The 26,210-nt window shown below is 37.2% G+C and overlaps 1 protein-coding gene and 1 pseudogene across 1 annotated transcript in view; both read right to left on the reverse strand.

Annotated features, from left to right (window-relative positions):
- The window catches only part of LOC123230504, a 22,777-nt pseudogene extending 15,220 nt beyond the window's left edge, over positions 1-7,557 (reverse strand).
- Positions 7,558-7,728: 171 nt separating this feature from the next.
- The window catches only part of LOC123230505 (vomeronasal type-2 receptor 26-like), a 39,103-nt gene continuing 20,621 nt past the window's right edge, over positions 7,729-26,210 (reverse strand). The window contains exons 3-7 of the mRNA XM_044656645.1: positions 23,453-23,680; positions 22,451-22,610; positions 15,700-16,618; positions 12,967-13,112; positions 7,729-7,808 (exon numbers count right to left, since the gene is read on the reverse strand). Of these exons, the coding sequence (XP_044512580.1) occupies positions 7,729-7,808; positions 12,967-13,112; positions 15,700-16,618; positions 22,451-22,610; positions 23,453-23,680 (1,533 nt within the window). The remainder of the gene's footprint in view (positions 7,809-12,966; positions 13,113-15,699; positions 16,619-22,450; positions 22,611-23,452; positions 23,681-26,210) is intronic.

Here is a 26,210-nt window from a genome sequence, read left to right on the forward strand (position 1 = left end):
TTATCAGTAAATTATGTTGTGTTAAAAGAAAGGTGGTGGATTTAAGAATTAACTACTTAAATTTCAAGGATATTTAAACTGATTTACTTATTCAACATTAAACTATCAAATGCAAACTTTCCTTCACATATGAAGGAAAACAATAAATAAATTGAACGGGATGAAAAAAATATCGATAATCTCAATGGAAATTCTGACAAGTATTGGGAAGGACCTAGTAGTAACATTTCATATTTTACTAAGAAGTAGTAATCATTGAAATAATTTGATATCATATAAGAAATACAAGTTAGTTAATGGAAAAGATGAGCTGTAAAACATGTTGAAGTAAACAATCACAGTACCCTAAAGTCTGATAACTCTAAACACTTCAGCAACTAGGGATGAGAACTTACTATTCATTAAAACTGCAAGGAAAACTGGAAAGCAGTCCTGCAGAATCAAGTTATAGGTCAAAATCTTGTATCATGCCAAGATAACCTGCAAGAAGGTGCATACCTTAAACATAAAGGATGACGTAAAAAGACATTTGACGAATAAATCAAAAAAATACCTTTCATATTAGTTGATCATGAAACAACTCATGATCAAACAGAGGATTGAGGGGCACAGCAGATAAATGGACAATTCTGAAAACATAAAACTATAAAGTTTTTGCAAAAACAATGGCACGTCAGATAAAATTAGAAGAGAAATAAGTAATTGGTGGGAATATGTTTAAATAATTTTCTTGGATAAATGCTATGTTTTCAAGATATCTGAGAAATAGAATCACCAGGAAGAATACTTATAACTAAATAGTTAAAGAAATAAATGGGCAGTTTTCAATGGAAGGTATGGGTAAGGATCATTAGAACTAGGAACACAGGGAAATGTAAATGAAAGCAACTATAAGGGTCTACTTCATGTTTATAGGATTGGAAAAGTTGATAATCAAAGTAAATCATAAAGGTTAGAGGAGCTATGGGAATTTGACATCATTGGGGATCCTTTAGCTGTTGTGGAAAACAATTTGGAAGTATGCCTCAAAAGTTACTAAATTGGGCATATCCTTTGATACCATGACAATACTATTTTGCATGAACTTAGAAGAGCTTTTTTAAAAAAAGGAAAAAGATCAATGGATAGAAAACTATTTTACTAGTTCTTTCTTTGGAGGCAAGGAGTTACTGTGAGGGTTCTCGTCAGTTTGGGAATAATTGAATGAGTTATATGAATATGGGGGAATATTATTATTTTGAAATAAATAATTGTTTAGAACTAGTTTTATTTCTGTGAAGTGTGTTTTGTTATATTCATATAATTACTGAATTTGTCTTCACAAGTAGATTCCCAGGTATTTTATTTTGTCTAGAGTTATGTTAAATGGAATTTCACTTTCTAACTCTTGCTGCTGGGTTTTGTTGGAAACATAAAAATGCTGATGAGTTATTGGGGTTTATTTTTTATCCTGCAAGTTTGCTGAAATCATTGATTATTTCTCCTAACTAGTGGATTTACTCATATTCTCTAGGTATACAAACATGCCCTCTACAAAGAGTGATAGTTGAGTTTCCTCATTGCCTACTTTGATCACTTCAATTTCTTTTTCTTCTCTAATGGCTACTGCTAGCATTTCTAGAATAATATTGAATCACAGTGGTAATGATGGGCATCTCTGCTTTACTTCTGATGATATTGCAAGGCATCTAAATTATCCCCATTACAGATGATACTTGCTGATGTTTTTAAATTAATACTGTCTATTACGTTGAGGAAAGGCCCTTTATTCCTATATTTTCTAGTGTTTTCAAAAGAAATGATTGTTAAATTTTGTGAAAGGCTTTTTCCTGCATCTATTGAATACAAATAGTTTAAATAAAATATTAGCAAGAAGATTATTGCAATATATCAGGAGATCATACACTATAAGAAATGGAATTTATGCCAGCAATAGAGGCCTGGTTCAATATGAGGAAAACAAACAAAATAATTGACCATATCAATAGCAAAACCTTCAAACATCACAGGATTTTTGTGATTTTCTTGATTACAAATTCTTATGGTGAAATACTATTTTATTACATTCATATAACACAACTTGTTTAGTCATTCCAAGATTTATCTGTGTCCCTTCTATCTCCAGCTATTTGCCACAAATAAAAAACAGATAACATAAATATTTTTGTGCAAGTAGATTCTTTTTCCTTATCTTTGATCTCTTTAGCATACTGACCTAAGGGTGGTATTGTTGGGTCAAAGAGTAGATATATAGAGTTGTGACAAGATAAAGAACAAGAAAATAGGATGTAATTTTGCAATGGCCAATACTGCTCTGAGAAGATAGATTTTGCCCAGGATCATGAATAATTCCCCTACTGATAAATGGTCAAAAGATATGAACTGGAATTTTGGGTGAGGCTTTACCCTGTATCTTGCAGGAATTCCACCCTGCCATTTTCCATGTTACAGTAGTATTCAGAAAAAAGAAATCAAAGCTATTTATAGTCATATAAAATCCCCTAAATTACTATTGATTAAAACACATGTGAAGTATCACTTCATAATTCTCAGATTAGCTAATGTGACAGAAGAGAAACATGGGAAATGTTGGAGAGAATGTGAAAAAATAGGGACACTGATGCTTGTTGATGGAGTTGTCAACTGATCCTACCCTTCTGGAAACTATTTTGAAACGATGTCCAAAGTGGTATAAAACTGTGCATAACCTTTGATTAAGTATATTCGTGGAAGTGATGAGACTTGTTCACTTACTGTATATAGAGAGATTAAAAGAGAAAAGGTTGACATGTTGACTATGAGGTTATGACCATGAGTGAGAGGGAGGAGTAAATGACTGATTTCAAGAGAAAAAGAGAAGTATGGATGTTGAGGAGTTTGGGGATAGGGAAGTAGTGAGGTTAGCTCTATAATCCAAAGAGATTTTTAGAAACAAAAAGTACTTGTAAGGAAAAATATTACACCAACTTTGCGTGTTGGCAAGAAATTAGAAATTGAGGAGATCCCCATCAAGTGGAGGAGAGCTGAACAAGTTACAATTTATGATTGTAATGGAACACTATTGGCTTCAAGAAGAAATGAGCAGGATGCTTTCAGAACAAACATGGAATGACATGAATTGTTACAAAGTGAAGTGATGAAAACCATTTGTAAAACATTGTATAAAGTAATATCAATATAGTAAAATAATCAACTATTAATCTCAGTTATTCTCAGAAATACCAAGATCCAAGATAAATCAGGTCACCTGAGGAAAAAATTCTGTCCTGTGTCAGATAAAGAGTACATCAAATAGGACTGCATATCAAAGCAGACTTTTACATTTTTTCTTAGTTTTCCTTGCTTCCCCCCACCTTTGGTTTATGTTCTCTTTTGCAATAAAATTATTATGTGACTATATTTATAATGATTGCTAATGGAAAATTTATATCAAATTGTTTACTTTTTCAAGATGGGGTAAATAAGGGAGTAAGAAAAGAATTTGGATCACAAAAAATTTTAAATGAATATTTAAAAATTTTCATATATAATTGGAAAAATTAAAATATACATTTTTACAAAAGAAGTGTTTCACTTCAAACTTCTTTTTTCCATAGTTTCCTTTTTCTCTTCAAAACAGCCATTTGTTCCTACATGTGACACATTCATAGCATAAAAGTCATCTTTGACTGGCTCCTCTCCTTTAATCTCTCTGATATATGATTTGAAATCTTGTCACTTCTACATTCATAACATTTCATATTTATCCATCACCAACCTCTCCACAGGCCTTAGGTCTTGATTCAGCAGTTGACTTTTAGACATTATAAATTGAATGTCTTACATACATCTTAACTTCACAGATCCCAAATTAACTCATTATTTCCCACCCTCAAACTAACTCCTCTCCAAACTTTTGTCCTTTCCTAATTTCCCTATTTCTGTTGAAGATATTAACATCCTTCTAGTCATGTAAGTTTTACAATTTTTCATACCACACTCCCTGCTGAACTACAAGTCAGGGCATTAGGGCTCTCATCTTAGTTCTACTTCCAAGAGGCTACATGACTTAGGTAGTGCTTCTGCCGAGGATAATCTTCAGAGTCTGCTGGAGAGAGATAGGCAGTGTGCTCTAGCTTATCTCTAGGATGTTTAAGCAAGCCAAAAATTGAAAATCTAATTCAATTTTCAGCCCATAGTGTGATTATTACTGAAGGACACTCTACTACTCCCAAGACTGAGTAGTTTGAGAAAAACACAAAAGGTGTCTGTCTCAGTATCCCCCACCTGTGGAAACTTGTAGAGTTCAAGTAGGGTACCCATCTGAATAGACAGAGCTGATGGGGCTCCTCCAATGATAGCCACAGACTTGTCCTGCCCCCAGCAGCTGTAGTTAGGGACAAGCTGGCCCTGTCCAGACAGCCACCTCAGAGAGCTCTCCAAGGTTCTCTCATCACTGTGGTAGGCATTATAGACATGGAATCCCAGGCTAGAAATATTGGGCAACAGATTGGGGTCCCTGTTGATCTCCTCCACAGCAAATACCAGGGCCAGGACCTGCTGGTAATTTTTGTGCAGCCACCTGAGGGATAGAGAATAGGAAAGTAAGAACAAAATATTCAAATACAATTCATTAGACTCAGTAAACGAGCAATTTTTTTTTAGCACTTAACATATATCAGGCACTGTGCATAATGCTGGGGATTAAAAGAAAAGGAGCATTCCCTCCCTCAATGATCTTCTAATGGGAAAACAACATATGTATAAATAGCTCCTTTCAGTTCCTAAAGACCCTGTCTTTGTTTAAGACATAGCTACAGCACAGACTTGCAGATCTTTTTCATGAATCTTGATCTTCTCATCTTCTCTTGCTTTCATTCCAAATGATCTCAGTGTAAAGAGTGCCAGGCTTACAGTCAAGAAGACCTGAGTTCAAATCCAGTTTTAGACATTTACTAGTTGTGTGACCCCAAGCAACCTGTTTTTCTCTGTTGCTTCAAATGTAATATGAGTTGGAGTAGGAAAAAGCAAAGCAACCACTCCATTATCTTTGCCAGAAAAACCTGAAATGTGTACACAAACTGCAATACAATTAAAATTACTGAAAACAATACTATATTAACTCAGATTATATTCATGTAATATACATTTTATATGAAAATATAGTCTTCTTCATTAAAATGTAAATTCCTGGTAAGATGGGATGGGTTATTTCCTTGGGCTTATTTCTTCTCAGTTGCTTCTAGAACAGTGCCTGGTAAACAATAGTACTTAATAAGTACTTGAATAATTGATTCTTCAGGCAAACCATTTCCATACTCTTATTCCTTTCTATTAGAATTTGGATTGGGAGACAGTTTTGCCCCATCAAAACCCTCTTCCTTGCACTTATCTACAACTCAGTCAAAATGGATATTTTTCAGGAATTAAAAAAAAAAACTCTTTAGGTGTGGAGGGAGCCAGACCTGCCACCCCCAGCAATCAGCAAGGATCAAGTCTGAGCAGGAAGTGAAAAAGGACAGACAACCTAAAAAGAGATTTAAATAATATAACACAATGTAATAGATACTTTATTTCCCTATTTTGACTGTTGAATGAAGATCAACCCAGTGAACACAGGAAGGTAGATGACTGGGGAAAACAAGAAATATAGAGTGATAATCAATAAAGTGATAGGACAGTAGAAACAGAATATGCAGAAACAGAAACTCAGAAGGGAATATCCAGTCAAACACTGGCTTTGTTTTACACCTTTCCCCATTCTTATTCAGCTCCCATCTCCTAGTCATGTACATGTATTAACTCTAGGACTCCCAAGTTATTTCACTATGGCAGTGCTAAAGGACAAACATCCGTGAAAAAGGATCATGAGTTCAAACACCAAAACTCTAGTTCCTCAGTGTAGAAAAGATAATGGATAAATAAAGGTAATGGAGACACCAGGGATGTTATAATAAGTTCAAATGATATGTGGGTACACACACACTGGGTTGTTGGAGAGACTAGACCAGGTTGGGAGACAAGAGGTTACTGGATTCTCACAGGAATGGCAGTTGGTCTTAACTGAACTCAGCTTCCCCTAGGCCAGCATCTAGAAACAAGCAGGTAAGGTAAGAGGGATTAACTGGTTTTAATTATGTACAACTAAAAGGTGGGATAGGGATGTCTACTCTAAAACATTAAATCCTAATGACAAAACCACAGGGCAAAGGAGAGGACTTATTTCTACACTAAATTAGTGACCTAAACAGACAAGACCCAAGGAGCTGTAGTGGAGTCTCTGGGTGCTGCCTCAGACCTGGTACTGCCAGGCTTGAGCAACACAACTCAGGGCTGATGTGGCTTTGGGGTTCTCACTGTAATCCACCAGTGATCTCTGGATGCAAGAGCCAAGGTGGTCTCAGGTACCAAGTTGAGAGGGTATGCTTGAGACACTGTCCACAGACCCCAAACTTCTCCTCTTCCCTTGGTACTGCACTGTAGATCTTGTCCTCTTTGCTAGATGCCACCACCTCACAGGATCCCAGGGAAATCAGGATGCAGGGTGTTCTTTACTCTGAGATCTCCCAGGACTCACCACAGTTTGTGCTAACCCCTAATGGAGTCCCTCTCAGAGCACAAGTCCCTTCTTCCTGCTCCTTCATTCCATCTTGGAATTCCCAGCTCCAGCTCCTCCTGCTAGATACACCTTAATTCTTAATTACTAACTAATCTAATCTTCCTCACAACATCAGTCAATGTTTTGTCCATTTCACTTTTGGTTTTCAATTTCAACACTTGAAAATATTGCTTTATTTATATACTTTCCCACAGGCAGTAAATGAAGAAGAAAACTTTAAAATCAACAATCTAGAAAGTTGTCAGGACTACATGTGTCCTGAACATGACAGCAGACACTAATAAAGTATATCTCCAAAACCTCAGAAGGTAGGTGTTATTTTTCAGGGGAAGAAAAAGAGGCTCATAATAATAATAATAATAATAATAAGTAACAGTTATATAATTAGTAAAGAACTTTACATATGTGATCTCATTTGAACTTCACAAAAGCCCTGAGAGGTTGATGCTATTTTCATTTCTACTTTATAAGAGAGAAAACTGAGGCTCACTGCAGTTAATGTGTATTTTTTGAAATTTATAAAATGCTTTCCATACACAATACCATTAGATCAACCAAAAGGCACTGTCATCTGGTTGAATCATATACCTAGATCTGGCAGAGATCCCAGAGAGAATGTGAGAGAAAACAGAATGAAACCCCTTCTCTAAGCACTTTTTGTAAACTTTACAATGGAAAAGAGAACTTCAAGATAATCAGCCAAGCACTTACTTGTAATCTCTACAACTTTTGTCAGGATGACTTTGAAAGAGACCTGCTCCTATGTCATTACTCACTTCTACAGAATGCATGGGGAGAAAGCTCCCAATAACTAGGTCTCCATCCCTGGAAAGGCTGGGACTGGTTTTTAGGAAGCAATTGGCCTTTTCTGTGTTGTGCACAGAAGGTGAGGAATGTAGGAGAATTACCAGGAGGACAGGAATTATATGGGAAATTTTTCTCTGGCTTTTTGGAGGCATCACTGAACATCAGTTGAAGTCCCAAACACAGAGGTAGTCAATTAGTGGTTAGCCTCTCACAAGGTCACCTTTTGGGGAGGAGTATTTAAGCATCACTGTTTCTTAGATTAGAAACTTTCTTAATGCTCTTGTTTTTTTAAATGTGAACAGGTGCCTGCCTTTTCCCTGCCATCAGTCTTCATCCTCAGCCATGGGGAAGCTCTTGGGAACATCTCTACCTGAGGCATCTCCAGCTCTATCATTGAGTCTAACTGTAAAACCAAATTAGAAAAGGAAAAATATGTTTTTGAACCTCTCCCACTGTGCCTGGTAAAGCTCATGGGACTTAAGAAACTTTGAGTTAATTGAGAAGCTTACTTTATCTGTTCATAATGTTTCTTTCTCCTCCACTGGTGACCCATGAGTGTCCCTGTTTCAGCAAGTGGCCATATGGACTCTGAGGCTGACACAAGGTGTTCCATCGGGTATAATTCTTTCTGAAGTTATTCTGGGCTTCACGCAGAAGTCACTGTGAAGTGATTAGATCAGAAACCCTCAGTCATAACAAGCCAAGATGCTCCAAGACCCGTAGTCTTAATAGACACACGTGTATTATAATAATAACAATAAACATTTATGATTGAAAAACACTGTATATATTATCTCATTTGATCCTCAAAACAACTCTGTGAAGGAGGTGACATTATTGTCCCCACTTCATTGATAAGGAAGTAGTTGCATAGCTAATAAGTTTCTGAGTAATATTTGAACTGAGGTTTTCCCAATTCAAAGTCTAAGGCTATTTAACCATGATACTCCCTGTAAGCACCCTATCCTAACCTGGGGCAATGCAGTCCAGGCCTGACAGAATTTCAGGTGTAGAGCAGTCTCTTCTAGGTGTTATCTTTGTCCAGGAATTACTTAGAGGTCCTCTTCCCTTCCTATGCCAACTACCTCATCATGATAATTGAGTAGTAGAGACTTATGACAGAATACTAGAAAAGTCCCTCCAAGGTCATCAAATCCAGCCCATAGTCAGGAGAAGAAATCTCCCTTCACAATGGTTTCTCCAAAAACTTGAAATTTTACTGACTCCATCAACTCACCATGACACAAGTGACTGTCCTAGAGAAGTGACACATCCATAAGGATTTGAGCATTATAAAGGACTACAGAAGGCATTTATTCTAATCCATATCTCAAAGAGAATTCGAGTTTCCCAGCTCCCTATATATTCTCTGTCTCCAATCAATTATAAACTCATTTTTGGTCATGTCACCACCTCCTGGTATAATTCATTGAATTTTGAAATATCTCTGGAATCTATGTTTCAGCTGACTTATTCCATTTTTCTTCCTCAACATTTCCATATCCAATCTTCAAACACTTGGAGATACCTTTTATTTTCATCTCAATATTTTCTTTTCCAGGATTACCATTTCTATTTCCCTCAATTAGTGTATGTATAATTTACAACTCCTCAGCATGTTGGTCTTCCTCCCAGACTACACCCTTCCATACTTCCTCAAAGGAAGGGACACTACAGTAGGAAGGCCACTGGAGATTGCTTTGGAATCAGCTTGTATCTGATTTGTATATGGTACCAGCAAAGCCCTTTACATGACCTCATTTGAGCCTCAACCAGCCCTTGAGGCAGAGGATCAGAGGAGATAAGTGAGTTGATTATCATCAGCATACTGTAGTTTTGTCTCTTTCATTCCAAAACCAGTATCTTACTATTAACTCAACCCATCTACCAATGAAAAAGTAAGTTAGGCTGTTTCTTAAGGACCAACTAGTTATGACCACTTTGCTAGTAAGAAAAGGGAATACAAAGATTAAAGCTAGGTCCTGCTCTAAAGGAACCCACAAACTAATGGGGGAGATAACATGCAAACAAATATATACAAGCAAGACATATGCAGGCTTAACCTGATAAATTGGAGCTTATCAAGAAATACTAAATAGTAGATTTGATGATTATAGACTAGGGAAAGACTTTTTGTAGAAGGTGGGATTTTATCTGGGGCATGAAGGAAGCTGGAGCTGTCAGAACATAAAGATGAAAGTGGGATATTCCAAGTACAGGGGACAGCTGGTCCCCCAAGCAAATAACTTGAGTCAGGAAATGCAGTATTGAGTGTAAGGAAGAGCCAGGAACTCATTGTCATTGAATTGAGGAATCCACGGAGGGGAATAAAGTATAATTAAGTGGCACAGGAAGGAGAATCAGGCTATGAAGGACATTGAATGCCAAACTGGGGATTTTGCATTTGCACCTAAAGGTTACATTCTTGGTCACATCCTGGCAGGGCTTCTTGATTCACTATTTAACTGTCCTCAAATCAGGGCAAAGAAAGACATCCATTTGGATCTGTCTCAGAGGGGAGGCATCCTGTTAGGTCAGGTCACATTAAAACCTGACCACCTGTTACAGCCATCTCTCAGGATCTTCCGATTTACCTTTTAACCCTCAGATGAATGTCTTCATGTTAAATCAACCCTTCAGACTGTTGTGGCACTTTCTGCATGTCCCACTGATTTTTACATCAGTTGTGGATCCCAGAACAAGAACAATTTAAAGGCAAGAGCTAGAAGCAATCTTATAGGTAATATATTCCAACACTATCCTTTTTCAGATGAGGAAAATAAGGACCCAAAGTGACCGATTGTAAGAATAGTCAGTATTTTTAGAGTTTATAAAGTACTTTACATGTATGACCTCATCTAAGACACACAAAGGCTTGTTTTTATGATCTCCCTTTTACTGGGCAGGGGGAAGAAAGAGGCTCAAAGAGATGATGGGATTTATCAAAGATCACAGAACTGGGAAGTGTCTGAGGCAGATTTCAAACCCTGGCCTTCTTCATCCAGCTGCTCCCTCTCCCTTCTCTGGAGCATTTAATGATTGACACACACTGGTTTATGTTGTAGTCAGCTGCTTGAGCTGATGCAGCTCCTTGGAGTATTGGCCAGAAAAGCATCGAATCCGTTTTTTATTAGGCCCATTTAGGTGATTGTGTGATCTTTTTCTCTCTCTCCCTCTAAGCCTTACCAATAAATAATTATGAATTAATATACATCTACAGAGAATTTTATGGTTACAGTTCAAATACTTTCTGAGATTGTCTTGGCAGTAGACTCTCAGGTTTTTTATATTGTCTACAGTAATTTTCAATTTAATTTCCCTTTCTATATCTCGATGTTGGACTTTAAAGGGATTGTAGAGGCATTCTGATGATTGATGTGGTTTCATTTTTTTTATCCTACAACTTTGATCAAGTTGTTAATTGTTTTTATAACTTTTTGGTTGATTCTGAATTTATATCATATATCACCTGGGAAGACTGATTTTATTTTCTCATTGCCTGTTCTGATTCCTTCATTTCTTCTTCTCTTATTGCTATAGTTAGTATTTCTACCACACTATTGGATAAGAGTGATGATAATGGACATCTTTGCTTCAGCTTCTAGTTTATCCTCATGGTTTCAAATAGGTGGAAATTTATTATTTTGAAGAATGTTCTATTTATTCCAGTGCCCTGTGGGCTGTTTATAGGAATTGGTGCTGTATTTTGACAAAAACTTTTCTCACATCTATTGAGATATCCATATGATTTTTGTTGATTTTTGTTATTAATATGATAAATTATGGTGATGATTTTCCTAATGTTAAACCAACCCTCAAACCCTGGTTCAAAACCCACCAACTCATGATGAATGATCCTTGTGATATATTGCAATAATCTTCATGCTAAGATTTTATTTGAAATTTCTACATCAATATTCATGTAGGAGACTGGTCTATAATTTTCTTTCTCTGAATTTTCTTTTGACCTTTGTGCTTTCACAGACAGCCTCTACCTCAGAGTAGAAGCAGTTAAATGTGCTGCAAGTTTGTGCAGAAGACATTAACATACTTGATTCCAGAAGGAGAGATGTCATGTAATAGGATTTTACCCCATCCCATGAAAAGGACAGCTCTGCCCACCATTCCATTAACCATGTTTAACTCAATTTCTGCCTCTATTAAATTACTTTTAAAAAAGGAAATGGAAAACCTAATAAAGGCCAGGATGAGTCAGACATGATTGAAATGCCTAAAAAACAAGAAAAAACATTTTCTAATGGAACAATTGATGGATTCAACCATCCAAACTGGAGTATTTATGATCTTATCAATGATAGATAAAGAAATGGAGGATATTAGTGATATCCATGTGAACATTAAATGTGGAGCACAAAAGACAGAAAGATAAAAAGGGGTATTTTGAAAATCTTCAGAAAACAGGATGCAATAGGGTGCTATCACTAAGATAGAGAAAACTAGAGAAATTCAGGTAACGTTTCAGTGAGGTATGTGCAAATAGGTAGGATTCAAGTGTTCTCAAGTTCATGAAACAGATATTCCAATATGATACATTTCATTTCTTAAGCACCTCTTCTGACTTGTGAAAGAATTGATTCAGTGTTCCAGACGTAGGAAACGAAAGAGGAAACAACAGTTTGGTTTTGTGAGCTTATCCATTTATTATGCAATGAATATCAGTGGCTTAACAGAGCAGGACAAGGTCCTATCCATCATCTTATAGCTGGACTTTAACTACAAGTGGCTATATAGTTTTATATATTAAAAAACAATCACATAAGACCAATTAATTTAAAAAGCATACATAATCTGATTTGTAATTGAGTGGAATATTAGAGAATTTTCCACATTGGAAGAGGAAGAATGAAAAGGTCCAATTTCCAAAAGTCATAAAAAGGGGTGTTTTACTTCTCCCAAGGATCTGTATATAATCAAACAAACATAAAAACAACAATTAATTGATCACTATGTGTCCAGTTTTTTTTAAACCCTTGTACTTCGGTGTATTGTCTCATAGGTGGAAGATTGGAAAGGGTGGGCAATGGGGGTCAAGTGACTTGCCCAGGGTCACACAGCTGGGAAGTGGCTGAGGCCGGGTTTAAACCTAGGACCTCCTGTCTCTAGGCCTGACTCTCACTCCACTGAGCTACCCAGCTGCCCCCCTGTGTCCAGTTTTAAGATAAAACATATAGGCTGTTTGAGGTGTCTAATTATGGGAAAACTCCTTATATCAGTCTTAGTATCTGACTGTATTTTTGGTTAAGAAAACTTAAGTATATGTTAATGATTCTCTACAGAGGATGTATAGGTGATCCACTTTCCCGTTGAAAGAGGGCTACTTTCAATAAACGTTTATACAATTTTTTCTGAGTTTCCAAAATTGAAAAATTTCTGATAGGAAAAAAAATTTAACTAGTCTTATAATTCAATACCAAGAGAAGTGTGCTAGTGCCAGAACTGAATCATCAGACTGAGTCAGTGTGGTTTCATGGATTTCCACAATTATCCATCTGCTAATACTTTAAATTTCTCAAGTCAAATGCTTCTTACTCTTGCATTACTTGGCCTCAGCAAGATCACATAACTCTTGGGAATAAAGATGCAGCCCAGTAAACCAGCACTGGAGGCCAGGAAGGAGAAGATCTCCACAACCACCATGGCTTTGCCCTTGGTGCTCTGGTATGTGGGGAGGAAGGAGACCCACACACTGCAGAACACCAGAATGCTGAAGGTGATAAACTTAGCTTCATTGAAGGTGTCAGGAGGGCAAATGCTCTGTTTATACTCAGGCAACTTTTATTTGAAGATGGGCAATGAAGGTAACCCTCTACCTGCCAAGGCAGGACCTTCCCTTTTGAGCTAGGTCTGATCTTTAGAAAGGATATTCTTAATAATAAGTATTAATAGGAGAGGTGAAGCCAAGAATTCAGCATAGCAGAAACAAAAGGTGGACCTGCCCTTAGAATGTCAAAGGAACCTTAAAACATGCTTTTTAAATTACTAGAGTCACACACTGAACATGGGTAAGAGTGAGGTGGCTCTCAAGAGAAAAACAACTTGAAAATTAGGTTGAATGGGTATATTTTGAGGGATAAATGGGGAAATGGAAGTGAAATTACACACAAAGGAGGGATATGAACAGGAGGTTGGCCAGCAATACCCTGCGGGGATCCTGGGTCCTATGAGGGTCCTGAGAAGTCCTCCTTGGGGTAAGGAGGTGGTGAGAATCATAAGAAAGGCAGCAGAATCAAAAGGACCACTGACACAGATAATAACGCATGGCATCAATGTCAACTTTATTGAGGGAGGGTATGATTCTTATAGGAAACTGAGTTGTTACTACATTTAGCAACCAATCATACTGAGAGGTTACCCCAAACATACCCATCCACATGGTTACAAGCAATGTTTACCTGACAACAGATAACCAAAAGTATCCATGAGATACATGAACAGAAACTCAAGACGGTGCCTCTTCTGTTAGAGTCTCCAGGGATATGATACACGAACCTAGAGTTTCCAGGGCAAGCTGTCCAAGGTTTATACCCAAGTCACTCAGGCTTATTCAATGAACTGCATTCCTTTACATAGGGGTCCAACAATTAGGGAGCCTATCAAGGAAGTGCTGGCAACCTACCCCCCAACTACTGCCTTAAGTTCTGAACCTGGGCACAAGAAAAAACCCAGACTCTGGGATCTTTCTTAAATCTCCATTGTTAGTGCCTCCTATGCCAAAACCTTTCAATACAAAGGCCTAGAACAGTGTTGTAGTGAAGTCCCAAAGTCACTTGGACAGTTCAAGCCTGTGTTAAAGGCTTTAGCCCCAGGGCAAAGTAGCTCACAGTTCTCTGAGCCTGGCAAATCATCAGCAGTTTCTAGAGATGATTAAATCAGCAGCTTTCAGTGTGCACAGCCCACAGGCCATGGTACCACCTTGTATGAAATGAAAGTTGTAGAAACCTGGAACTACAGCTTTGGGTTACAGCAAGGAAAAACTGAAGTTTAAGACAATGCCCTCACTATCTGAAAACAGAAATAGAAGACAAAGTGAAAAAAGACTGGGAAAATGAGGAAACATCAAAAGAAACATCTATCCAAAGAAAACATCTAAGGAGGCAAAGAACAACAAGGCTTAGACTGACGTGGGAATTGGGATACAAAAGCCTCCACATACAAAACTTGAAATAATAATGGGAATTGGTCTCAGGTGCTAGAAGAGTTCAAAAAGAAATCCAAAAATCAAATTAGAGAAATGGAAGGAAAATGGGGAAAGGAAATGAAAGTAATGCAAAAAGAAAATTGGACCTGAAGAAGCAAAATTGGTCAAGTGACAAAAGAACCATAAAAATCTAATTGAGGAAAAAGTAAAATGGAGGAAATGGAAAATGACAATCAAAAGGTCATGGAAGAAAGTCATTCTTTGAAGATTAGAATTGGGCATATAGAAGCTAATGACTTCATGAAACAATGAAACAAAATCAAAAGAATTTTGAACAAAAAGAAAATATGAAATATCTGGCTGAAAAGCAATTGACCTGGGAGATAGATCCAGTTAAGACAAAAAATTGTAAAAGAAAACTTCTTTGATATTCTCTGAATCCTAAATTAAAAGAAAAATTGAACGAGTCCGCAGATCACCTCCTGCAATGAATCCCCAAATGACAACTTCCAGGAATATTATAGCCAAATTGAAGAAATCCCATGCTAAGGAGAAAATCCTGGAGTTTTTTATATGCTTCCACATTGTTTTATTTCATACATTTACAAACAGTATTCAGAGACTGCCCACAGACTTTGTCAAATAGCCAGAGGAGACCATTATGCAAGTGTTAATGATTCCTGTCTTATTTCTCAACATTTCCTCAATGTTTGCTATTGCTTTATGTCTCTATGGGACACAAGGAAAGTGAAAACAATAACTGATTGATATGGGGCTAATTATCAGATAAGACATACAGATTGCTTGAGATTTACAAGTTTTCTCGAATTCTCCTTCCCCCAATCTTAGGATCTAACATTTCTTGGCAACATAATATAGGTTCTTGGTCAAGAATTTCTTCAGAGCAGGTAGAGGTCTTGCAGTTTCCCAGGCACACAAGGCCATGTTCAAACAATGCAATAAGATTTTCTCCCAAATCTCACAATTGAATAAACTTTTCTCACAGGACATACATTAGACTAGGCACAGAACTGAATAAAAATGGAAGTAAGTTAGCTAGAGAATTGAGTCACAAGATTGGTTTATACAATACTCAAATTTAAGCACTTGCTCTCCTAATGCCTCAATTTCTCACACATGATGCTTCCCCTCTTGCACTCTGATATTTCTTATACATTCTTGGGTGTTCCCATATGGCCTCAGTAAGATCACCCAACACTTGGGAATAAAGATGCAGACTAGTAAGCCAGCACTGGAGGCCAGTATGGAAAAGATCTCTACCACCACTATTGCCTTGCCCTTGGTGCTCTGGTAAGTGGGCAGGAAGGAGACCCACACACTGCAGAACACCAGCATGCTGAAGGTGATGAACTTGGCTTCATTGAAGGTGTCAGGCAGGCTCCTGGCCAGGAAAGCCACCGTGAAGCTCCCCAAGGCTAAGAAGCCAATGTAGCCCAAGACACAGTAGAAACCAAGGACAGAGCCCTCATTACATTCAATGATGATCTGATTGGGTTGGGTATGTGTGTCTGTGTCTGGGAAGGGGGCAGAGAGTCCCAGCCAGATGCCACATAAAGTCACTTGAATCCCAGAACAAAGGAGTACGACACAGTTGGAAACTCTCGGTTGAAGCCATATCTTGCTCCTGCTCCCTGGTGCTGTAACCTTGAAAGCCAGAACTACCAGAATGGTTTTTGCTAAAATGGAAGAAACAGCCACAGTGAATACAAGCCCAAAAGTTGTTTGTCTAAGGAGGCAGGTGGCTGCAGTGGGACGGCCAATGAAGAGCAAGGAGCAGAGGAAACACAAGGTGAGGGAGATGAGGAGAGTGTAGCTGAGGGTCCTGTTATTGGCTTTGACTATGGGGGTGTTTTTGAATTTCACAAACACCCCGAGAATCAGAACTGTTAGCACAGAGAAGAAAAGAGCCACAACAGTTAGAGTCATTCCCAGAGGTTCTTTTATGTCCAGGAAGGTAATGGCTTTGGGAAGGCAGTGATCTCTCCCCTTATTTGGATACTCATCTTCAGGACACTTCATACAATGCTTCATATCTGTAGAGAACAAGAAGCATCTCATTGTTTAATGCTTTTAAGAATCTTCTTCTTAGACACATCAAACAGACAAAATAGCTCTGGTCAGTTCTTTTGACTAGAGAGGATGTGATGTATGTCTCAAGGTATAATTAAATATAATATAATTGTGCCATCTAGTTGATCAAGCTCAGTTCCACTGTGCCAATTTATAAAACTTTGTCATTTTAAAGTCTCAAGTCAAGTTATTTCTCAATATTAATTTTTTACAATGGAAGAAAATTGCCCTGCAGTCTATGTATATACCCTATTACATGCATGCCTGGTTCTACCTTCCCAATATTAATCTTGATAAAAATTTGATATTAGTACTCCCATTCTACAGAAGAGGTAACCAAAGCATGCATAAGTGACTTCCTACTATCATACAGAGAGTAAGCATCTGAGACTATACTGGAATTCAGGTCTTCCTGACTCTAGCCCCAACTGTATTCACTGTACAACTTACTTACTGAACTCATACTCAGATTTGATGATTGAATTCTCAGAATGCAGTGCACTATTATAAGTTTTACAGGTAGTGTGAGGGCCTGATCCCCCTCTAAAATAATGAATCATCTGTCTTCCTTAATAGTGAGTCAACAGGTAAAATTAGATTGCAGCAATGTTTATGGCATTTTTTACTAGAAGAAAATAGTAAAAATAGATTTTACAGATCATTCCTCCAGAAAAGTGTACCATCCTTTTCACAAATATCCCAGGCAGCCAATCTTAGAATATTATCATAGTATAGGAAATAAGGAAGGAACACAAAGTCTAGTTGCTTCTCCAGTACTTTGAGGCCTCATGCATTTCTGTCTTCATATAGAACTCCTTGTCACAATCCTTGGAGCTATGAGTGTCAAGTGATTATCTCCTTGTATCAATGTCTTCCTGGAGAGTATGTCCCTCAATTGTACTTCAAGTTCTTTTGTTGTAGCTTTCTGACTCCTAGAAAGGGTTTCTCTTCTTGGAGGCTATCTATGGTCAGTGATAGGATGATGAGATAGAAATCCCACCTCATCTTCACAAGAGTAATTCCTTCTCAGAGGCCAGGTTCTTCCTTCACTTTGGCTCCTACCTCACCTGCCTGAAATTAATTGTAAATCTCTTTTATGTAGTCCCAGTGTGTAAATCAACAAAAATTGTGTACCTTTCCATTCAGCAGAAAACAAAGTCTTTATACTTTTTCAAGGAATTATTAAGCATGGACACCTTGTTAATACAGGAATTCATATTCATTTTTGAGTTCCATCAACTGAAGGAGTAATGGAAGAAATCCTTCCATTTGCTAATAATAGGTTAAAACTTTTAGTCTAGAGAAGCTCTTCAGACATTTCCTGATTCATATTATGACGCAAAAAAGATAGGAGTATATAGTCAATGGTACAAAGGTACTATTTTTGTTTTCCAACAATTGATGATAACAACCTTATTCTGGTGGGGGATAACTGGCTTAAAACAAATAGTCCTGAAATAATAACATTCATTCATGACAGAGTCCACTATCAGATGAAGATGGCTGGGGTTTTTTGATGTCTTCATTTACACTTCTCCCTAACAGAACTCATTTACTCTTTTGACCTGTTCTCGCAGCTCAAAGAGATTTTCTTGAAGTTGAACACAATCATCTTATCTTCTCACTACTTTGAAGAGCTCCTTGCTTTTAAAGGCAGCTAGATTATGTACTGGGAGGAAAACACTGGATTTGGAGTCAGGGTGATCAAAGTTCCGATCTGACCTCAGACATTTACTAACTGCATGACCCTGGGCAAATTACCTCAGTACTTCATCTGTAAAATGGGTATTCTAATAGCTTCTACCTCCATGGGTTGTTGGAAAGATGAAATAAAATACTACTTGTAGTGTTTTGAAAATTGTAAGGTATTACATGTATGTTTTAAAAATTTCTACCCTGAAGATTTCATTTCCCAGCATTCTTTACTCTTCCAAGGGTTCCCTTGGCTTGCATACTGGTGTTGTTCCCTGGTGGGGTTTTGTTTATAAATTTGGTGAAACTCATGCTGAGAGGGCTTTTTGGGCTTTCACTTTGGCTCAAGCATGGTAGGCTTCTGAGTCTCTGGCCCTTTGCTCTTCTCACTCATCTGAAGGAACCCCTTTCCTGTCTTACTTTGTATACCATCCCCACAGGTCAGGCCAAGTTGAAAGTATGACTAATGAACTAAAAACCATGATTGGAAAATTGTACACTGAGACTCATCTAAAATGACCTGAAATTCTCCCTCTGGCCCTATTTTATCTTAGAACCAGGTCCAGAGGAGATCTACACAGAGATGCTCTTTGAACGTCCTCCAATACAGGCTAAACCTTTCTCCCCCACATATTCATCATTACTAAGGGGAAATATTTCCATTGACTCCCACATCCAAAATCTACAGACTAAATTGCAAGAATTCTGTGAATCTGGAGCTGCTGTACAAGCAGGTCATATAGACTTCCCACTCCATGACTTGCACCTAGGTGATAAAATGTATGTGAAGAACTTCCAGCGTACTGGTGCAACTCAGCCTTCCTATGATGATCCATTCAAAGTCCTATTAACTACTCCAACAGCCAATAAAATTAGAGAAAAGGACTCATGGCTCCACTGCTCCCATGTCAAGATAGCACCTTCTATAGATGATGAGTAATTGTATTGATTGTATTGTATTGGAATAATTGTTTGCTTTGAGATTTGATTCTGTTTTTTAAAGAATATATATATATATATGCGTATATATATATATATGTTGCTGATCCTCTGCATTTTCAACTATTGTAATTTTGCTATTGGATATGTATTCTGTTGCATTATAATTTTTCATTTAATAATTTTTATTTTTTAGAAAAGTTAACATGATTACATGATTCATACTCTTACTTTCCCCTTCTGTTGCATTATTTTTAATTGTAACATCCTATATTTGTCCCTCTACATATACTTTTGTAAAAGTCTATGAACTAGTTGGACAGAAAACTTGTACTGATAATTTAGAAAACTAGTACTGTGAATTTTGAAAATTTAGTACTTTCTTTGAACGTGTCTTATCCATTGCCTACTGTTTCTGGAAACCTGTTTTGTGAAAATCATTTGCACTCAAACTGTGTATCATGGCTAAGAAGGAAATGAATCTCAATTCCTGGGTAAGAAAACTTTATATTCTACCTCTCCTTGAGTGACACTTATCATAATAAAAATATTTTTGAGTGTCACTGATTATAAGAGATATATTTTTTTATTTTTAAAATATTTCATAATTGTTCTTCCATGCATGTGGTATTTGAGTTTTCTAAAGTACATGTTACCAATATTACAAGAAAATCTTTTGATTTTGCACTAGTGTAGGTTTAGAATGTCCATTAGTCCTAACAGTAACAGCCTGCCCAACAGCCCTAGACTGCTAAAAATGCGACTGACTCTTTAACTATTAAGGTACTTTGCTTCATAAATATGTCTGATTCAAGGAAAAGGGATCATAGAAGGAGCTCACATACACAGTGCCAAGAAAACACAGACTTAACCCGAATAGTCTCAAAAGAGCACACAGGTCAAAAGGAAACCAGTCCAGGTAGGAGTGGGGAAATTCTGTGCAATGCAAAAGAACTTGAACCGTGCATGAGACTCGAGGTTGCAGCTCTTGACATGTGTTAGGATTCAGGACGTCTTGTATCACATTCCTTCAGCAAAGATTCTTGTATAATTAGGTGTTCAGTTGAAAGCAAAATTATCTACAGAGACATTAAATGTTGGATCCTATCCCATATCAAATCATAATCCCATACACAACTTTACATCATATTTGATCTCACAAGTAAAAGCAACCTGCCATGATCTTTCCTTGATCCATTAACACATTGGCTATTATTACTCTGCCCATCCTGTCTGCTGGGTGTTGCACTTGGTCTAGAATGAGGAGAAACTGATTTTTATATATAGCCTCTGACACTGACTACCTGTTTGATCCAGGGTAAGTCACCTAACTTGTCTATCTCAATTTTCTTTTCTGTAAAATGGAGATTATATCTCAGAGTTGTTATGAAGATCAAATGAGATCGTAATTGTAAAGCAACTAGCACCATCCAATGTCAGATATTAGTTTCACTGGTATTATTATCATTCATTTCACCCATACAAATACAGTTTTTTCTCCTGAGGTGATCATTTCACTAGTTCCCAGAACTCAGGTTAAATTCCCCCCTCTCATACTTGCCTACAACAGCAAATTCCCAGCTTTAATTTGCTTCTTTCATTGCTGTTTTTCTTCTTGGGTGAATCACTTTCACCTGAAAGCAAATCATTTAGAACTACCTTCATTTATACTTTCTTCTAAAGCATTCATTCAATTTAAAAATTTACATATTATGAACAACCTCTTCACACTAGTATTCATATACATCTATACAAGATCACAGATATAGTGCTGTAATGGACAAGAGATGTCATCTATACCAATTGTTTTATTGTAGGCCTAGGCAAATTAAGGATGGGAGAGGTGATATGATTTGCCTAAGGTCATACAGATGATAAGTATTAGAGATAGTATATGAGGCCAGTCATATAACCCCATATTAACTGTTCTTTTCACTAAACCACTATGCCTTTCAAAGATCATAGGAGTTAAGACAGAAGAGACATAATAGGCTATTGAGTCTAACTCTATCATTTTATAAATGTGGGAACAATGGGACCCATGGAAGTTATATTACACACAGTCACAAAACTATTAAGTATATGGCATACATTTAAATCAGGGTTTTTCTAAAATCAGCTCCAGTGCTCTTTTCATAACATCATAATCAGAAAATATACTATGAGGTAGATGGATGTTCAAGGAGGACTAGCAGCTCTGCTGTGAAGGCTTACAGAGCCCTATTAAGGACTATTCATCCACCTTTGAGGTTCACCTGGCAGTCAGATCTAGCCTATAGACTGAAGAAGCTAGAGCATGCATACAAGCCACTTTCAGGTAAACCATCTCTTCAGATGGGCTAAACCAGGTTGAGGGTAACTCATGGGTCACAAATATATCAGTGAGTTGGGGGGGGGTCCTAATCTCCACATGTGAAGACTTCCACCTATGGAATGGGTGGATAATAACAATTTGTTCCATTGTCCATGAAAGTGGCAGAAGCATGAGCAATGGAGTAGTTAAAGCTTGGTCAGGCATGAAAGATGCCAGGGTCATCCACTATTTTCTGAGCCATTACTAATCATACTAACTTTTTGTCTTGTCACTGGACTTCAATGACACTGGAAGAGAGAGTGAGACTAATGATTTTGCTCAACTGCTTCACTTAAATCCAATTTATGAAAGTCTTGACATCACCCAATGATGTCATTGGTCCTCTTCAAAAATGAGGGACAAACAACTACAGTACTATGGAAAAAGCATTGCCTCAGAGGACCTATTAGGAGATCCTAACTCTCATACTTCCTGTGTAATCTAGGGAAAGTCACTTAACATCACTGTCTCAGCAGCCACCCCATATTCTCTGGTTGATCAAATGAGGACCTTGAGCTGGATGGCTCTGGAGGTTTCTTTTTCTAGAGATAGCTCAATTCTAGAGACACCATCCTACATGTTCATCCAGCCAATACTTATTCCCATCCCTTGGTGTGCAATACTTAAAAGAAGCCAAGATGATGAGATCCATACACAGAGAAAAAACAAGCAATCCCTCTAGCGGTTACATATTTTGTTATTTTATCATCAATGTTTCATTAAATTCTATGTGACCCCAAAAGCCTAATCAATACCAGTCTTTTAAGTTTTCATTGGTTTTGTTTCTGAGGAAACCATTTCAAATACTTACTGATTTTATTAGAAATCTCTCCCTCTGGGCATGGAGAACAATCAAAGCAGCAGATGGGCTCTCCTTTCCTTTGGGTTTTCCTGAATCCAGGGACACAGCTATCACTGCACACAGCATTGAGAGTCTGAACAGTGATAAGAGAAGAAAGTGTTTGCAGGGTCTGGACCATAAAAATAAGTAGATTGTTTTGTGAGTATAACATTTTGGAAAGGCAAAGAAATCTAAGTTGTAGAAGAGCAATGGAGCTCTTGCAGTAAATCTCTACTAGATCTGTATTAATGAGATCTGATTTTACTTGCCATTCACCAACAACTATCTGACTTTAGCTGGCCTGCTTCTCTGTGTTTCAGATTCTTCATCTGGAAAAGGAAGTTGTTGAACCTCAAAGGTCCCTTTAAAGTATAATAGTTTATAATTGTAAATGTAATTTTGTTTATTTTAAAAACCTTGACAGTTTAAGGAATCACATACCACTGAACAAAAAAATATCTGCACATAATTTTTATCCATATAAGAAGTAAGGCAACAGAGCTGAAGGATGTGATAGAGTTGATTGTGCAATGGAAAGCAAATATCAAACCCTATACTAACCTGATAGGTATAGTTAGGCAAACTAAATTGTTTTAGAATATTCAGAAATGTGACTAATATTAAAGACCCATTTTCTATTCCATTAAACAGAACTGCATGATGACTGAATGTCTTTGCTGTAGCTGAATGGGTGATTTGTATGTGAATGGATGATTTACTATAACACAACCTATAAAATATTGCAAGATGTGGGAACATCATGTACTACGTGGAATTTTCTGGGAGGAAAGGGAGACAGGGAGCAGAGGAAGTTTTTCTCCATAAAAAATATTTATATGCTTGCATTAATACGAATAAATAATATTTATTCATGATCTGAGAACTTAAAAGGCTCTTTAAGGTATGACCTAATAAATAAGATGCATTTCCATATTTTGGAAGCCTTGAATTAACATTGAAATTCCTTTTGACCTTTGTCTCAAATGAGCCCCACACAATGGCCTCCTTAGAAATGGTGAAATCTTGACCAAGAGGAGCACTGGGGATATACTGTCCCACTTTCACCAGAGTTTCAGTCCCATTTTGAAAGAACAAGTACTTCAAAATGTTATAATCAGCTTCAGAACTTCCTGTGGCATCCAAAAACACCTGGTCACCAGCACTGTTGTTAAAGCAGGTGTTCTTCAGAAAAGGGTGGAGCTGAAAGGGAAAAAAAATATCAGACACTTCCTAGTTTCCAAGAACAAGCCTCTTACCAAAGCAAGACATAGGGCAAATTTAGGAGATCCTAGGACTCATGACCCAAAGATTGTGCTTTTGTTTGGTGTGGGCATTAAAATTCTGGTTTCCACAAAAACACATGTAAAACCAGACTCTGTCCTCTAAGGAAATATTTTCATATTTTAAGCACAGTTATTTTTATTTACACGAGAACAGTTATTTTATTTACATTAGCATTTTTTAATTTTTTAATTTTATCCTTATTTTATTCCAATAACAAATTTACAAATAAGTTTTCCAAAGTTATATGATTCATGTTGTCTCCCTCCCTTCTTCTCTTCCTCCTCCCAGAGTTTACAAGCAATTCCAATGGGTTATATGTATATTCAAAACATATTTCCATATTATTCATTTCTGTAAGAATAATCTTATAAAATCAAAACACCATATGATATACTGAAATAAACAAACGATAAATCATATATTTCCATTTGCATTTCTACTCCAACAATTCTTTCTCTGGAAGTGAATAGCCTTCTTTTTCATAAGTCCCTCCCAATTGTCCTGGATCAATGTTTTGCTATTAGTAGCAAAGTCTATTACATTTGATCATCCCACAATATTTCAGTTACTGTGTATAATATTCTCCTGGATCTGCTTATTTCACCTTGCATCAATACATGTAGGTCTTTCCAGTACTTTCTAAAATCATACTGTTCATAATTCCTTACAGCAAAATAGTAATCTATCACCATCTATGCCACAATTTGTTCAGTCATTTCCCTATTGAGGAACATTCCTTTAGTTTCCAATTCTTTGACATCACAAAAAACACAGTTATAAATATTTTTGCACAGATTCTTTCCCATTTTTTTTATCTCTTTGAGATACAGACCTGGTGCTGGTATTGGTGGATCAAAAGGTGGCATTCTTTAAAGCCCTTTGGGCATAGTTCCAAATTGCCTTCCAGAATAGTTAGATCAATTCATACCTCTACCAGCAATGCATTAGTGTCCCAATTTTGTCACATCACCTTCAACATTTATTATTTTCTTTTGCTGTCATATTGGCCAGTCTGATAGCTGTAGGGTGATACCTCAGTATTGTTTTTTTTTTAATATTTTATTTTTTTTAGAAAAATTTTCCATGGTTACATGATTCTCATTTTTACTTTCCCCTTCATCACCACCCCCCATATCCAATGCACATTTCCACTGGTTTTAACAGGTGCAATCAATCAAGTCTTATTTACATATTATTAATAGTTGCATTGGTGTGGTCGTTTCAGGTCTACATCCTCAACCATGTCTCCATCAAACCATATCTTCAAGCAGTTGTTATTCTTCTGTGTTTCAACTCCTGCAGTTCTTCCTCTGAATGTGGATAGCGTTCTCTACTATAAGTCCCTCAGAATTGTCCTGGATCATTGCTTTGCTGCCAGTACAGAAGGCCATTACATTGGATTTTACCACAGTGTATTGGTCTCTGGGTACAATGTTCTTCTGGCTCTGCTCCTTTCACTCTGCATCAATTCCTGGAGGTCTTTCCAGTTTACATGGAATTCCTCCAGTTTATTATTCCTTTGAGCACAATAGTATTCCATCACCAGCATATACCACAATTTGTTCAGCCATTCCCCAATTGAAGGGCATGCCCTTGTTTTCCAGGTTTTTGCCACCACAAATAGCACAGCTATAAGTATTTTTGTACAAATCAGTTTATCTATGATCTCTTTGGGCTAAAAAACCCAGCAATGCTATAGCTGGATGAAAGGGCAGGCAGTCCTTTAGAGCTCTTTGGGAATAATTCCAAATTGTCATCCAGAATGGTTGGATCAGTTCACAGCTCCACCAGCAATGCATTAATGTCCCTCAGCATTGTTTTAATTTGTATTTCTCTAAGAAGGATTTAGAACATTTTTTCATATGGTTATTGCTAGCTTTGATTTCTTCATCAGAAAACTGTCTCTTCATATTCTTTGACCATTTATCAATTGGAAAATGACTTGGTTTCTTATAAAATTGATGGTTCTTTATATTCTTGACTGTGTCTTCTTCAAGATGAATTTTCTATTTATTTCTTGTTCTATAGATGCCTTGGGTATGTTGGCTTTCCAGTTGATGTTACCCATATGCCATTCTCTTTCCTAGCTCCAAAATTATGCTGCCATGTTTGAATTTCTGTGTCTATATATTCTCTTTTTTTTCTTTTAAAAACCCTTACCTTTCATTTTGGAGTCAATACTTTGTATTGACTCCAATGCAGTAGAGTGGCAAGGGCTAGGCAATGGGGGTTAAGTGACTTGCCCAGGGTCACACATCTAGGAAGTATCTGAGGCCAGGTTTGAACCTAGGACCTTCTGTCTCTAGGCCTGACTCTCAATCCACTGAGCTACCCAGCTGGCCCCTATGTATGCTCTTTCAAGATTTAATGATTTTATGACTGAGAAAGCCGTTATGTAGGCTGGGGCATTTTGTGCTGCAGAACAAGCAGTAACATCAGCATGATG

The sequence above is a fragment of the Gracilinanus agilis genome, chromosome 1 (genome assembly GCF_016433145.1).
Source record: "Gracilinanus agilis isolate LMUSP501 chromosome 1, AgileGrace, whole genome shotgun sequence".
Taxonomy (NCBI): Eukaryota; Metazoa; Chordata; class Mammalia; order Didelphimorphia; family Didelphidae; genus Gracilinanus; species Gracilinanus agilis.